At 39.5% G+C, this 17,269-nt stretch overlaps 1 protein-coding gene across 1 annotated transcript in view; it reads right to left on the bottom strand.

Moving 5' to 3' along the window:
• Window positions 1-17,269, bottom strand: part of HAO1 (hydroxyacid oxidase 1) — a 73,968-nt gene that overhangs the window by 48,374 nt on the left and 8,325 nt on the right. Inside the window, exon 2 of the mRNA XM_004610934.2 lies at window positions 15,254-15,405. Within this exon, the coding sequence (XP_004610991.1) occupies window positions 15,254-15,405 (152 nt within the window). The remainder of the gene's footprint in view (window positions 1-15,253; window positions 15,406-17,269) is intronic.

Raw genomic sequence — 17,269 nt, forward strand, 5'->3', positions numbered from 1 at the left:
AGAAAGAGAGGGAAGGAAGGAAGGAAGGAAGGAAGGAAGGAAGGAAGGAAGGAAGGAAGGAAGGAAGGAAGGAAGGAAGGAAGGGAGAAATAGAGAGAGAAAGAGAAAGAGAGAAAAAGAACAAGAAAATAAAGAAAACTTTTCAAAACTTTCATTTGAAGTAATTCAACTTCAAAATGTTTAATTTCTCTTTCTGTTCTTTCTCTACTCTTTCCTTTTCACAACTAGTGCTATGTATAAAAATATGTCAACACTGGAGATTGGAAACCTTGTTCACCCATCACTTTCCTCCCTCCTGAAATTCATAATAGGTTAATCGAAAACCTAGTGAATGTTGTTTAAAGAATCAAAATTATCTTCAAACAACCCATAATAAAGTTTCTATTAGCGTTAAATTGCATGCCCTAGGGTAAGGAAACGTTACCAGGGTCTGAAATAATCTGGTATAAATCAAGTTCTACATCCCCAAACCCCTATTCAATAGAGTCAACTAAATTTTCTAGACTATAATCAACTACTGTGGTTTGCTTGAACTTATACATGAGTATAGCCACCATTGATATGAGTATAGCCACCATTCAGTTGACACAAACTCTAAACTCAAATGTACTGAGATGAATGGGCTAAAACAGGTAAATAAATATCTTTGCAAAACAGCATGCATTTGCAAATTCCTCCCTGTGGCAATTGTCCTTCTAGATTTTGGGCAGGGTTTATCTTTATTCCAACCCTTAACAACAACAACAAAATGTTTATTCCTGATCCAGGTAATCTGCACATGGAGGAGAGAAAATAAGAAACTTTCATAGACTTCAATTTTTAGGAAATTGCATGGACACCAGGCCTGCCTGTCCAAGTCATTTATTTAACTGGAGCACATTTCTCTTATTTATCTGGAACCTGCTCATTATTTTCTGATCACCTCAGGAAGTTGTCCTTGAAATAAGCAACTCTCAAAAGATCTCAGTTGGTCGTTAAATGCAAGGATTTGTATTCAGTATTGTTTCGTCCTAGAGGGTTTTAACTATGCCTGTGGCTGAAAACCACCCGGGCCTTGTTTCCAGGGTCAACCTGTCCATTGCTTCCCAAGCTCAATGTGGATAGTCACATGGGATGTTGGTAAAATTCAGACTGTGACCAGGTCTTGGTTGGGACCTGAAATTACGCATTTTTAACACAATCCTGAGTGTTGCTAATGCTTCTGTTTAATGAACAACTACTTTGACAACAATAAAGTAAAAAAATGTTTTCTGACAAAGACTCCTACAGATTAGTTGGATATTCCCAATGGCCTGAAAGAGATGTTTTAAAGAAAACAGGAGGTAGAAAGGATCACATGATTGGTGTGTGACTTGCAACTTCTACCACAATTTGCAGATGAACCTTTCTCCTCCATTGTGTCTCTCATTTTCTTATACATTCATCTCTTACTAGTTTTTAAGTCAAGATGCTAAACTGCGTTTAGTAGCAGCTGCTCAGCATGCTTCCCCATCAACAGACATATTTTAGAAGATTATTTGCCCAGGATCTACAGGCTTCATATATTTTTGGCCTAAAAGTAAAATAATTTACAACATAAAATAAAGTGGCAAAAAATGAGGGAAGAGAGAAAATAAGAAGGTAAAATTTATAATAACAAAATAGCTTCCAAATGCCTGATGTCAGATCAAACAATGTTACACATAGAGAGCAGAGGTTGAATCATCCAGTCAAATTAAAGTTCATTATTCTAGACTTCATAAAGAAAGGAATTACAAAACAGTGAGGATGATGTTCACCCATAGCCACAAAAACAATCACAACAAAGAAACATATAAAATACCAGCTAGCAAGGAGAATAAATGTCTACTATTTGGAACATCAGTTCCCATGGGACAAATTATATACACAGATGAGAGCAGAATAATTAAGAAATGTGCTAGTTTGGATCATAATAGTTTATTTAAAAGCATCTTGCCTTTATCAGAAAGGTGAATTAAGTTGCCGAAAGTAGGCTTACAAAGGAAACAACGCAATATGTTCAAAGAACCTAAAGATTATGTTTTGGGTTTGTCTTCTTCTTTTTTTGGGGGGGTGCATTTGATTTAAAAACTTCTGGAAAACTTAGTCACCAAAACAGCTGTGCTGAAAATTTGTTAAGAAAACGCATTTTGTCATCTGCACAGGAAGTCATTGTGTAACGTGGAAAATATGCAATGACAAAGTACCAAGTAGTGGTGGGGTTCTAAACCCAGGGTCTGACATACTGAAGTGTTTGCACAAATGTGTACCCACACAGCCATGGAGTGTATCAGCCCTTTTTGTTTTTCTTGTGGCCTGGGAACTATCATTATGCAGTTCTTAAAAGACAATTGATATTATTGCATGAATACATAAAATTATGATTGAGGTTTCAGAGGAAAAAATATTCTGAAGTTAGCAATCTAAGAGAAAAATCAATCTTTACCTAATTCTAATGTTGACATGCTCAGAAGTGGTCAATGAAATCTTAATTTATAATTGAAGTATGTTGCCCAATTTAAACACTTCTAGAAGGGCCAGAAAAACAGATTTAACCTTTCTCTGTGCTCTTGAGATGGTACATTGTCTGATCAGAGAGCAGAACATTTTTCAACAATCACAGTCACTATACCTCTAGGATTATTTTTTACTGTATGGAAATACTTTCAAGAAATGATTAGTTCCAGTGACATCTGAGCCCTCATTTCCTTGCCTCCACTTTATTTCTAGGGCCAAAGTCTGAAATAGACTAACACGTTTGTTTTACTATAATTATTTCCAGGCTATAATTCTGTCATTTCACTGAGTTGTCAGGTACTGTCATAATCGGTAGATTGCATAGAGACCACAACACAGTGAGATGCCTTTTAGAGACCCTTGAGAGGAATATTAAGTTTGCACACCATGCCTTCAGTCAACCTCCCTCTGCTAAACAACCTCAGTGTCAAGATTCCCAGGAGAGCCTCTAACTTCTCACTGTCACACTTTAATGTCATCAAGCACATTAATAACTCAAGAAGAGGTCATTTAATGTTCTTCAGGAAAGCTGGTCAATAGCTTAGATGCTAAAGCAAATTCCTAAAGACCATGTGATTTGATGCTGACCTTAAAGACAACTCTAGTCTGGTTTGTTGGCGCTTCCTCTCAAGCGGTGCTCCCTGGACCCAGGGCCCACTCAGGGGATACTCTAACAGCTATGTGAGCAGATAGCTGAGTGGAGACCAGCAAGGCAGGGTTGCTCAGTCTTAAGGAGCTCCAGGGCTACCTGGACTGCATCCAGAATGGTGTAAATGTTAGGAAAACATGCAGAACTAGGTAGGAAATCTGGTCTTATCAGCTACTTTCTCAGCCCCTAGATTAATGTTTAATAGCTGCTTTTGATTAATACAAATTATCTCAATTGCAAAGTGCTGAATACATTATTTTAAGAAAATAATTTTAGTAGTGAATGATATACTTGTATGCATATGCATCTGTATATGAAGGCAGCTCATTATCTTTCAGTGTATTTATTATGTGAATAGAGATAGAAGTATGTGACTACATAGCAGAAAGAGCAAATCCATTGAGCTCTGATTATTGGAAAATAAAGTCCAAAACATAAAATTCAACTGAAATAAGCTGAAAATAAAAATGAAAAGTGGGGGCTGGAGTGATGGCACAGTGGGTAGGGCATTTGCTTTGCATGTGGCAGACCCAGATTCGAATCCCAGCGTCCCATATGGTCCCCGAGCACCGCCAGGAGTAATTCCTGAGTGCATGAGCCAGGACTAGCCCCTGTGCATCGCCGGGTGTGACCCAAAAACAAAACAAAACAAAAACCCTAAAAATGAAAAGTGTTAATTGAAATGTTGTTTTGAGCATGGTGCCTGACAATGCAGTGGCCCTTTGGGTACCAAGTATCACTTGGGCCACAACCCCAGATCCTGATATTTTTTACGAAGATGATGAAAAGAGATGTTTTATTCAAAATTTTTCACTGATAAAACCTAGACAAAGTTTTATTGAACTTGTCTTTACTACTGTCTACTTTTGCTTCTTCTTCATGAAAATAGATAATGACCATGGTCCCCCCAACAGTGCAGAAGTTAAGGTCCTTTCTTTGTATGCAACCAATCCCAGTTGGGAACCCAGCACCTGTATGGTTGCCCTAACACTGCCAGGGGTCCCACTGAACCACAAATAGCTCTTGAACACTGACAGCGGGGCCCACCTCTCCTCCTTCCCCTAGTGGATAACGGCTAGAGCACTGAGTCAAAGTCTCCAGTAAACCAGATCTTAGGTTCATTCTCAGACACTGACCAGTATTAGATCTTGGTCAAGGCCTCCCTTCTCTGCCACTGTTAAATAAAGAATGATAAATGATAATTACCTCTGAGGTAGACTGCACAGATGAGAATTAATGATAGCGATGTGATATCCAAGCACCTGGCACATAAAAGTTACTCATTTCAAGAAAATAAAAAGGAAAAAAAAAAAGCAAAGTCTCATTTAAAGCCAGTCTCTGCTTTTCCTGGATTTAAGTAAAATTGAAAATAATGAGGATATTTTCCTCATCAGTGTGTTAAAGCATATATCTACTGGGTCACAGAGCACAACACATAAACACATAAATCAATAAAGCTTTCAAAAGAGTTCATTTGGTTTGGGAGCAAAGGAAATGACAATTTTTCTTGCTGAATGGTCTTTCATTCAACATTCGGGTTGATCACTTAATCTCGGAAAATCCAGAAAATTCAACAGCTAAAGCTCTCACCTCCGTCCGAAGTCAGTGCTTTGGGGTCTGTATGGCTCTTTGTGTCCTGCAATCTGTTCCACCTGCAGCTTAATAGGTGGTCAAGTCGGAGCCGAGTTCCAAAACTTCACTTTGGAATGTTCTGGCCTTTCAGGCTCAAAAAGAAGTGTTTAGATTTAATGGTTTTATGTCCCATCAAATCCTGTGTGGTAGCCTCTAATTGCATCCAGGGGTAAGAATTTCTTTTAAAATCTATTTTTTGACAGTTTAATAAGAATTCTCTAATATGCTGAGCATTCCTGGAATGCATTAGGTGGGTCTTGAGTTTTTTCTCATTTGAGGTCCCAGCGCTCCCTCGTGTGGCACTTGTCCACATAACAAGTCAGAAGCAAAAGGATGACTGCATGGGTTTGGGGTTTTTTTCACTCTTTTTCTTTTCAATTTCTTGTGTTTGAATAGAGATGAGGTGGGGGAAACTCCATGGAAAGTAATAAAATTTATTATAGCTACAATTGCAAAAAAGAAGAGAGGTTTCCATAATATTGTCCTAAAAGTGTCAGGTCCTACAAGACAGTGCTTCTCTGAGACCTTAAGGATGCACTCCTTACATTACCATGTGGAAATTTAGCCTGATGATACCACCCATCTTCTATGATGATAGCACTGAAACTTACTATCGATATTATCTTCAACATGTTAAATCACTGTCACTGTCATCCTAAGCACTGCACAAATGACCCCTGCGGAGCCAGAGTGATAGGACAGTGGTTATGGCATTTTCCTTGCAATGATGCTAATCTCTGGCACCCCACAAGGCCTCAGAGCCCAGGCAGGAGTGATCACTGATATGGCGTGATGGGGTTGAGGTCGGGGAAACTGTACATATGAAATTTGATTGTGACTGGTTGTAAAGTTGGGTGCTATGAATAACTCTGTAAATTATAGCACCTCAATTAAAAAAAATTTTTTTAAAAAGAAAGTCTTGACATATAGAATAACAGAGTAGGAGACTAACACCCAAGAATTGTAGAAACAACTACCAGGAGGTTGACTCCATGGCTAGGAGGCTGGCCTCACATTCTGGGGAAAGGGCAACTCAGAGAAGGGATCACCAACTATAATGTAGTCGAAGGCCATGTGGGAGAAGGGAGTTGCGGGCTGAATGAGGGCTAGAGACTGAGCACAGTGGCCACTCAACACCTTTATTGCAAACCACAATAGCTAATTAGAGGGAGAGAACAGAAGGGAATGCCCTGCCACAGTGACAGGGTGGGGTGGGGGGGAGATGGGATTGGGGAGGATGGGAGGGATGCTGAGTTTACTGGTGGTGGAATATGGGCACTGGTGAAGGGATGGGTTCCCGAACTTTGTATGGGGGAAGCATAAGCACAGATGTGTATAAATCCGTAACTGTACCCTCATGGTGATTCATTAATTAAAAATAAATAAATTTATTTAAAAAAAAAAAAAGAAAGTCTTGAGACATCATGTTTTGGTATGGTCCCCAAACAGACAAACCAACAAGCAAGTATGGCAGGCTGGGCATTTGCCTTGTAAGATGTCAATCTGAGTTTGACCCCCGACCCCCTAGATGGTTCCCATGAGCACCATCTGGAGTGACAGGTGAACATGGAGTCAGGAAAAAACCCTAAGCATGTCTGGGTGTGGTCCAAGTAAACAAACAAAAATAATTCATTATTTAAAAAATAAAATCCAAGGCCCTTTGCCTACCATTCTTAAATTTGTATAAGACTCATTTTCTAAGAAGTTTCACGTTCTCTGGTTTCTTCCATTCTCTCAAATAATAGACTTTAAAAATTACAAAAACACACAATGTCACAGCTAATATTGTAAGGCTCTATGATAGGGTTTATCTAGTTTGCGATATTAATGATATTTGGAAATGGAAATATGAAAAACTGGCCAGGGTTTCACAGAGTCACATAAGTGACCTCTACTAGTTTCCACATCCACAGGAGTTGGTGAAAGATTCGCAGGGCTTAGGACTCACCTATTTTAAGATGGAAGTAAAAGATAGATGAACTTTAGCATTTATTAAAACCCTAATTGCCTGGCGCACATTAATCACTAACCAAAAATTGGCTATTACTATTTCACAACATTTTAAAGTATGTTTTATTTATGTACAATTTATTAAACATCTATTTATATTTTTTCTATTCATTTTTTTTTCATGCTGGAGCAATAGCACAGCGGGTAGGGCGTTTGCCTTGCACTTGGCTTACCCAGGTTCAATTCCTCCATCCCTCTCAGAGAGCCCAGAAAGCTACCAAGAGCATCTCACGCACATGGCAGAGCCTGGCAAGCTACCCATGGCATATTCGATATGCCAAAAATAGTAACATTAGGTCTCATTCCCCTGACCTTGAAAGAGCTTCCAATTGTTTGGAAAGATGAATAAGGAGAGGCTGCTAAAATCTCAGGGCTGAGAGGAATAGAGACATTACTGGTGCCCGCTTGAGCAAATCGAGGAACAATGGGATGATAGTCATACAGTGAGTGATACAGGATACACAGCACAAACTGCAGTTGTCATTGCATATGTTGATTTGCTATCCCTGACAAATTTAGTTGACAGGTCTAATCTCTAGGTGATCTTAAAAGAATCATATGCAATGAAGGCTAGAAAAAGGTTTCCGTAAATGGGGTTAAAAATATCTTAGGTTTTTTGCCCTCAGAATGTAAAATGCCCCAAATATTTCTCTTACACACATTAAACACTCACTCTAAAAAAGGCACACTCATTTTAAACCTTAGTAGTAATATAAATGAAAGTTGCATTTTTGCTTTGCTAAAGATGCTTAGTTACATTATGCAGGAACAGCAATATATATACACATATATATATAAAGATTATTATTATTTTAATAGGCCCTACCAGAAATGCTCAGTGTCTCCTAGTATATATCTTGGTGCTTAGCTTAGAGATAGGATGCTCCAGCTGGATGGCCCTTGAGGCCATCAGAGACAAGCTAAAGCAGCACAGGATCCACAAGGCTACCTGGGTCATTGTCTGGGGGTTATACAGTACCAGGGATCAAACTCACAACCTTACTCACGTGAGACATGTACGCTGCCACCAAATTTACCTCCCTACCCCAAGAATGGTTTTAAGGAGCAAGCCTGCAGCATGTGTGTTTCCAGAGCAGTGACATTTTAAGGAAACAATAATGCAAGATCAATGGTGAGTACTGTAGCAACCCTAAGATTTCAGGTTGAATGGAAAAGGGGCAGCCACATCTTAGCGTTAGCTAGTGCCCCAAGGGAGGAAGGATGCAGAGCTGCCAAATCTTCAAAATCCTGAGAAGCCAGAAACCTTGATTTTTTTATGTGCAATCTTCTGGTTTTAAAATGTTGGCAAATAAATCAAAATTCTCTAAAACACTCTTTGGGGCAACAATGTGTGGGCCAAAGCAAATACTTTTTGTGGGCTAACTACTGCCCCTGGGCTGTACGTCTGGGACATCTCATTTATGTGGAAATTTGCCACTACCTAGTTATACTTTGGGGGTGGGGGGAGCAGGCCATTTTCACTCTGTAGCACCTTTTTCATTGCCTGTGAGTTACTTCAGCAGAAGAGGTTTGCTTACTGTGAGCTAAGGAGGCTAAAGTTGGTTCTTGGGATCTTAGTGTATTACACAGCATACAGCTGTGTCTTATAAATCGGGGTTCAAAAGAACAGTTCTTAAAAAAAAAAGAGCTCAAGTGCTAAAGTCAAACCCCAAACCTCCACCATGAGCCAACTAAACAAAACAACAAAGAAATAAAAGCCCCTAAAAGTTCCCAACAGGAGTGGACAAATTTTGCATTTTTTTCCAGTATAAAAATAGATAGTTTTAGAAGAATCCGGGCCGTTCCGGCAGGCACTGCAAGCCTGAGAATGCTTTGGACCCCAGACTGAGCCAACAACACTGGGGTGCCAGACAGAGAGGGTATAGCTAGCACCCATTCTCCAGATGGAGCCCCAGCGACACTGAGCTTCTACTAACACGGCTCTGGTATGCGGGACTGGGAAACCTCCAAACCACGCGGCCGCATAAGCAGCCACGTGACCTTTCCTGATATACAAAAAATATGCTCAGAAATAGCTCTACCACCCCTGAGCGTCCATTATCCCAGAGGCACAGAAACCAATCTCAGAATGCAGCAGCTGCTGGCAGATATACTGCTGGACTCTGAACTAAGCTACAGCCCCATGCAGCCCCGGGAGGAGAAGGGTTTCTCTCCCTTGGCCTTTTCATCCTGGACAGCATAGTGACTGCCACCATTCAGAACCAACTGGACAGAGAGGTAGGAGTTTGCAGTGATGGGACAGGATGCATGGGGAAATCTTGTGATGGGGGAGGCAGAACCGGCCCTGCCTCCTGCCAAAATGAGACCCCGAGTGGTCACCCATGAACAGTTCCTCCACTCCTGAAAAACCATGATCCCAGTGCCACAGAAACCAATCTCCTCGGAATGCAGCAGCTGCTGGCAGAAATACCTCTGGACTTAATACCAAAATTCCAAAACTGGGCGGCCGCTTTCATGACCATGCAACATCATATGCTCTTTGTTACCAATAGAAAACATACAATCTAATGATGCCATTCCAACAGGTCTGACTGTTGGAGGAAAAACTCCAAATAATGATAGTGAGTTTCCTGTCGAAAATTGAATGTAATCAAAGTAAGGAAAGAGTAAAGTAAAAATCATCTGCCACACAGGCAGAGGGGGAGTGGGAAAGGGGATATGCTGGGGTTTTTGGTGGTGGAACATGTGCACTGTTGAAGGAATGGGTGTTTGAGCATAGTATGACTGAGACTCGATCCTAAGAACCCTGTAACTGTTCTCAAGGTGACTCAATTAAAAAATAAATTAAAATTAAAATTAATAAAATAAAAATTATTCTGCACACTGGTGGAGGGATGGGTTTTGGAATACTATATTACTGGAATCCAATCATTAACAGCTTTGTAATGATCTATCTCACAGTGATTCAATAAAAAAGTAAAAAATAAATAAATAAAATAATAAAATTTAAAAATGTAAAAAAATAGATAGTTTTGGCTCTATCTAAAATGTTATCAAACAGAAGAGTTTTCAAAGCAAAGGACTCCCTTTCTTCCATATTGGAAAACCTCCTTTTTCTTTCTCCTTCTTTGCCATCCCTACCTAAGGAATTTAGGTGATGAGCATTCATGTGCATTTAATATTCATTTCTTATAGCTGCATGTTTGGGATATAGTGAGAAAACACATATTTATTTACATCTGAATCTGGCCAAAAATATGAATAGTATCACTATATCACCGTCACCCCGTTGCTCATCAATTTGCTCGAGCGGGCACCAGTTGCAAGACTTGTTGTTACATTGTGTGTGTGTGTGTGCTGTGTATACTAAGTTCCGATAAAGCTGGAACCCTTCACTATGTATTTGGATGAAATATATCCCCATCTCACACATAAAGAAAGAGAAAAGGCTATTGGTAACTCCGATGCAGTTATTTTGAAAAAGTCAAGAGCTGCTTTTGTGCCTGGTACTTACAGAAGCAAGATGAAAGGAAAAAATAACCCTGAAGAACTACTCTTATGAAGAGATCCAGAAACTGAGCTGGCCAGATAATCCTATGGCAACCTCCAGAACTTTCAGGACACCCATCTGAATTCTTCAGACAAGCTCTAGGGATTTGAATGGCTGTCAGAGATGATAACTGACCAGTTGGGTGTGAATGATTTCTTCAGAGAGAAGAGTTAACTAATCTATGTCCTCTGAACTGGGCCTCTTAAATTGCTTCTTGAAGCTCAAGGTCCAACATCTTATAAATAGGAATGCTTGGAGCCAGAGATAAAGTACTGTGCTTTGAGCAACGAGCTCTGTTTGGACTACTGTTAAAAGAGAAAATTTCAAGCAAAAAAAAAAAAAAAAGTTTCAGGTTTTGATACCAAAAAAAAAAGCTAAGAAGAAATTTATTTTAGGTGCCAATAACATGTACTCAGACACACATCCTTTTCTACCATGTAACCTAGCAATCCCACAACCAAAACCTAGCTACAGGGAATGTATTTTGTTATGAATTGATAACCATCAGTTTGGGGGCATTAATCTAACTGTTAAACAATAAAACCATAACTGGGTAACTGAAATCTTGAAGAAAAACATTAAAAATACTGAAGTGTAGGCCAGAGAGATAGCAGAGCAGGGTGAAGTACATGCTTTGACTGTATGAGGCCCATGTCCAATCCAGAGCATCACAGGGACCTCACCCCCCACCCCCAAGCAGCAGCTGACATACTGAGCTGGGAGTAACCCCCAAGAATCTGCTGGATGTGTCTTTCCCCCCTATAAAACAAAATATAACATCCTGGAGGTTAAGATCTATTATAAATTTAGGAGCAAGGTGTGAAGTCTTTCCCCGACTTGACCTCAGATCTTATTTTTTCACGGGTACCATGCATAACCTTCACTGCCAGTTTCTCTGTAGTCTCCGTGTCATTTCAATTTCTTCAGTCTGCCTGTTCCAAGTTATCCATGTCCATCAAGCGTCCTGCTCTCCTCCGTGTCGAGCTTTGCAAGAACCTAATACATCCACGACTTTTGAAAAACTGTCATTGACAAATAAAAGGGTTCTCTTCTTGACATTTATTAGGAATTTCTAGAAATTAAAAGCATCACCAGGTTGTTAAGAGCCAAAACCCCAGGGTCAGACTCTCTTCAAGTGTGAAGCCAACTTTCAGTTCACAATTGTGTAACTCCGGGGCTGTTATTCATCTGCTTTATGCCTCCATCCCTCCTGTATAAAATGGGCTTAATCATAGTGCCCGCTTCTTTGAGCTATTCTGAGGATTCAGTGCTTCAGTTCTTGTGCCTAGGCTAATGAAGCAACTTGATAGTTTGCTTTAAAGTATTTTATAAATAAATCTAAAGAGGGGCTGGAGAAATAGCACAGCGGGTAGGGTGTTTGCCTTGCACATGGCTGACCTGGGTTCGATTCCCGGCATCCCATCTGGTTCCCTGAGCACTGCCAGGAGTAGTTCCTGAGTGCAGAGCCAGGAGTAACCCTGTGCATCACTGAGTGTGGCCCAAAAAGCAAATAAATAAACAAACAAATAAATAAAGAAAGAAATCTAAAGAAATAATATTGCAGCAAGTAATTAATAATGCCTCATAAATAGTACTGGAAGGAAATAAGATGAATGAAATATTCTCATCCGGACCATCAAATAGTACTTTTATAAAAGCTTTCTTCAAGTTTTCTCCCTCTCACCCATGCCCGCTAAAAACAAGAACCGCTAATGCTGTGGAAGTGAATTGGAGAGTAAATCTTAATTTTATTAACTATAAACACCTATTTCCTCTGAAATGCTGGTTCTTTATCCACAAAACTGACAGTTATCAAATTCTTATATATACACATATATGTGTGTGTGCATGCATATGTTTGTGTGTATGTATGTGTGTATGTATGTAATGATGTAAAGTCTGTATAAGTAATTAAAATAATACAAGATTGCTTACCAGGTGAACTCTGCTGATTGCTTTCTCCACTTCTTGTCTTTCACTACATTCTCTTTGCAATTTTCTTTTTTCTTTTTTATTTGCCTTTGTTAATTTAGTTCTTACAGTTCTTTTCTTACAAAATGACACAAAATGCCTGAGAGATAGCACAGCAGCTACGCTTTCTTTGTATGTGGTAGACCCTGGTTCTATCCTTGACATAACCTATGTTCCCAGCACCACCAAAAATTTCCCTGAGCTGAACCACGAAAAAGCCCTTAGTACTGCTGGCCGTGACTCAAAACAATACTACACTAATAATAAAAATACAATGAAAATTGTATAAGAATGGATTCCAGGGGCTGGAGAGATAGCACAGCGGGTAGGGCGTTTGCCTTGCACGCGGTCGACCCGGGTTCAAATCCCAGCATCCCATATGGTCCCCTGAGCACCGCCAGGGGTAATTCCTGAGTGCAGAGCCAGGAGTAACCCCAGTGCATCGCCAGGTGTGACCCAAAAAAGCAAAAAAAAAAAAAAAAAGAATGGATTCCAAACAAAACATAAAGTCAAGAGTGATTCCATCATTTATAAACAAACATTTATAAAATACAGTCCTCACATAAATATATATATTTGAGGGCGCTGGAGTGATAGCACAGTGGGTAGGGCATTTGCCTTGCATGTGGCCGACCCGGGTTCGAATCCCAGCATCCCATATGGTCCCCTGAGCACCGCCAGGAGTAATTCCTGAGTGTGGAGCCAGGAGTAACCCCTGTGCATCGCCGGGTGTGACCCAAAAAGCAATATACATATATATATATATTTGAACATAAAAATATCTTATAGATTCTTTGACAAAATTATTATGTAGGTTATTATATAGTATCCTCTTTCCATGTCAGTATACTCTATTATATAAGCTTTAAAAAGGCATCCCATTTTTTAATGATATCTATGTTTAGTTATTAGTCTTTGGATATATAACATTTGACTATATTTTTCTAAATTTTTTTCTTTACAAAAGTAACAAGGGAATGGAAACTTTTGCATAAAACTACCATCATCACAATTACTTTTTTGGATTCCTAAAAGTGAATGCATAGCATCACAAAGGATTCATGTATGTAAGTTTGCTAATTTTTTGTTTTGAGGTCATACTTGACAGTATGACCTGAAAACAAAGGACTACTCCTAAGTAGCGGTCACTCCAAACAGCGCTCAGTGTCAACGTGGTGTTAGGAATAAACAAGGGCATCCCCATGTATCTCATGTAGTGGTGGGAATTGAATCCCAGACCCGCATGGAAGGCAAGCATCCAATGGAAATACTATCTCTCCTGCCCAACAATCTTTAAAAAAAGAGTTTGATATTCAGAATATAAAATACTGCTATAATTTATATAAATCAGATGATTGTGTAAAATAATTCATTGTATTTATTGGCCATGTTTTCATTTTTAATTTCCTGTTTATAGAGATTTTCTTTTACACATTTTCATCTTGGTTATTATTTAATTATTTCAAATAAGGACTTTCTCTTCACATCAAATGACATAATCTTGTGTATTTTCAAATTTTTTAGAGTTTTCATTTGTTTTCCAATTTTTTAGACATTTGAATGCATGGAAGTGCTGTGTGTGTGTTTTGGGTGTGTGTTTATTTATTATTTGTATTTGATAAGCTTCTTGTCTATGGGTGCTTGGGATGATCTTTCTTAAGCTAATTTTAAATAGAGACCCCAAAACTTTGCCATTTCCTCCACTTCTCTTCCCATATTTCAGAACATCAGTGACTGAAGCCTCAAAACCACTTTATCAGTCCATATCCTAAGAGTTAAGAATATTCAGCACCACCCCACTGGGTCACACTGATAGCCCAGCAGAATTATGTGAAGGTCAATCCCAATTAAGAGCAAAGAATCTTAATCTCCTGAAAAAGACACTTCAATGTAGATTTTCAATCCTGTTCTTTGGGCCTGGATTTCCTGCCCTATTTAGTTTCAAGGACCTCAAATACAATTATTTTCTAATGTTTGTATATATATTTCTGAATAAGATAGTAGGGAGAATCATCATTCTATTTGCCCAATATTTACTCTCTGAAATGTTCATAGCTGCTAGAAAGTTAATAGTTATCACTAACAAGAACGCTCTGCATCACATTAATATTTCTCATCACTCCCTTCTATACTCCAATGTGGGTATAACCCATCTGCAAAAAAGGATACAAAAATGTCATAGTCCAAAACCATGTCAGAAAATATAGTCAACCAGGCCACTGTCTGACTCTATCACTGCAATTGTCACCTATGTTCGGGGAAGTAAGAAGGGCTTCCAAATGAGATTGAATCTCATTTTACTATCACCCTATTGTGTAGCCTTGAGAGAGTCTACTTCTCAGACCTCCATTGCCAGTGATGTTGATAGTAACACTCATAATATAGTTGATTTCGACACTACTATGTGTCAGGCACTGCTTAAGAACTTAACTGTGCGAATTAATTTATCATTTTTCCCAGCAGTCCAAAAAAGGAAGATAGGCTCTTTATCCTTTTTTAACAACTGGTGACAGAGAATGAACAAGTCTCTTACTCAATCTTATAAAACCAAAAAGTAAAGGGCAAACATTCTGACAGCAAAGTCAAATATCTTAATGGTGGGGAGGGATGTAGAATGAGAGTTCAGATCTGGAATCTACTGACACTTACGTGGCCTATGCTTTGCATATACCAACTGGAGGGGATGGGTGCTGAAATGAGCCACATCCAGTGGTGCTCAGGGATGACTCCTGGCTCTTCACTCAAAGATCACTACTTACAAAATTCTAGGGACCCACCAGGGGACCGGAGAGTGAAGCTGGGTCAGCCTCATGTAAGGCAAGCACCAGACCCGCTGTAATAACTCTCCAGTCCCACGGGTCTGAATTTTTATAAGTGTAAAGTTATCGAGAGAAATGTTTGCCTGAGAGACGTTTGTCACTCCATTAACTCTGCTTCTGTCCCTTTGGGCAAGACCTTCTTACCTCGCACAGTTGCCAGTTCCCCGTCCACGTGAGCCATGCACTGCATAGCAGTGGCTGCCACACATATTGGCATGCTGACCTTCTGCCCTAAGACAGAAGTCGACAGGTCAATTTCAGCCACATTCTGCAATATCCGAGGATACAGCTTCCACCTAGAATTTTGAAAAACAGTCAAAATTTTAGGTTTTCAAAAATGGGGCTCTTGACATGGCAGTTTAGTTAAAAAGAGACGCTATCCTTGTTTTCCCCATCAAGAAAATTACTTGGCAACACGAAAGGAAGCAAGAAAATTTTATGTGGAAAGTTAGCACTACCATAATAATGGATATTTTTCAAGTCATTTGTTCTGAGTAGGGTATAATTAAGCTAGAACAGAATTTGCCCACTTGAGTGTTTGGTTTTGTGAGCTGTGATAAATTCATATACCATGTAAGTGTGAGTATATTCAGATCTGAACAGTAACCATCCTGAAAAATCACCTCATTTCCTCTTTTATAGAGATCCTCTATACTATCACACTATCTCCTAATATGTATCGGTATTTTCTTCGAATAACTTCATTTTGCAACTAACATTTAAAAATGGATTTAATGTCATTATACAGATTCAACGCGATCCCTATAAGGATACCCATGACATTCTTCAAAGAAATGGATCGAGCAATCCTAAAATTCATATGGAACAACAAACGCCCACGGATAGCTAAAACAATTCTTGGGAAAAAGACGATGGGAGGCATCACCTCCCCAACCTCAAACTTTATTACAAAGCAGTAACAATTAAAACAGCATGGTACTGGAACAAAGGCAGACCCGCAGACCAATGGAACAGGGTGGAATATCCCTACACACAACCCCAAATGTATGATCATCTAATCTTTGATAAGGCAGCAAGAGATGTGAAGTGGAGCAAGGAAAGCCTCTTTAACAAATGGTGCTGGCACAACTGGACAACCACATGCAAAAGAATGGGCTTAGACCTCAACCTGTCACCATGCACAAAAGTCAGATCAAAATGGATTAAAGACCTCAACATCAGACCACAAACCATAAGGTTCATCGAAGACAAGGTCGGCAAAACCCTCCACGATATTGAAGATAAAGGTATCTTCAAAGGTGACACGAACTAAGCAATCTAATAGAAGCAGAGATCAACAGATGGGACTACATTAAACTAAAAAGCTTCTGCACCGCAAAAGATACAGTGACCAGAATACAAAGACTATCTACAGAATGGGAAAGGATATTCACACAATACCCATCAGATAAGGGGTTGATATCAATGGTATATAAAGCACTGGTTGAACTCTACAAGAAGAAAACATCCAACCCCATCAGAAAATGGGGTGAAGAAATGAACAGAAACTTTACCAAGGAAGAGATACGAATGGCCAAAAGGCACATGAAAAAGTGCTCTACATCACTAATCATCAGGGAGATGCAGATCAAAACAACCATGAGATACCACCTCACACCACAGAGACTAGCACACATCCAAAAGAACAAAAGCAACCGCTGCTGGAGAGGATGTGGGGAAAAAGGGACCCTTCTACACTGCTGGTGGGAATGCCGACTGGCTCAGCCCTTTTGGAAAACAATATGGACGATTCTCAAAAAATTAGACATTGAGCTCCCATTTGACCCAGCAATACCACTGCTGGGAATATATCCCAGAGAAGCTAAAAAGTATAGTCGAAATGACATCTGCACTTATATGTTCATTGCAGCACTGTTTACAATAGCCAGAATCTGGAAAAAAACCCGAGTGCCCTAGAACAGATGACTGGTTGAAGAAACTTTGGTACATCTATACAATGGAATACTATGCAGCTGTTAGAAAAAAGGAGGTCATGAAATTTGCGTATAAGTGGATCGGCATGGAAAGTATCATGCTAAGTGAAATGAGTCAGAAAGAGAGAGACAGACATAGAAGGATTGCACTCATCTGTGGAATATAGAATAACAGAGTAGGAGACTAACACCCAAGAATAGAAGAATAGTAGAAATAAGTACCAGG

Source organism: Sorex araneus, chromosome 3 (genome assembly GCF_027595985.1).
Source record: "Sorex araneus isolate mSorAra2 chromosome 3, mSorAra2.pri, whole genome shotgun sequence".
NCBI classification, from domain to species: Eukaryota; Metazoa; Chordata; class Mammalia; order Eulipotyphla; family Soricidae; genus Sorex; species Sorex araneus.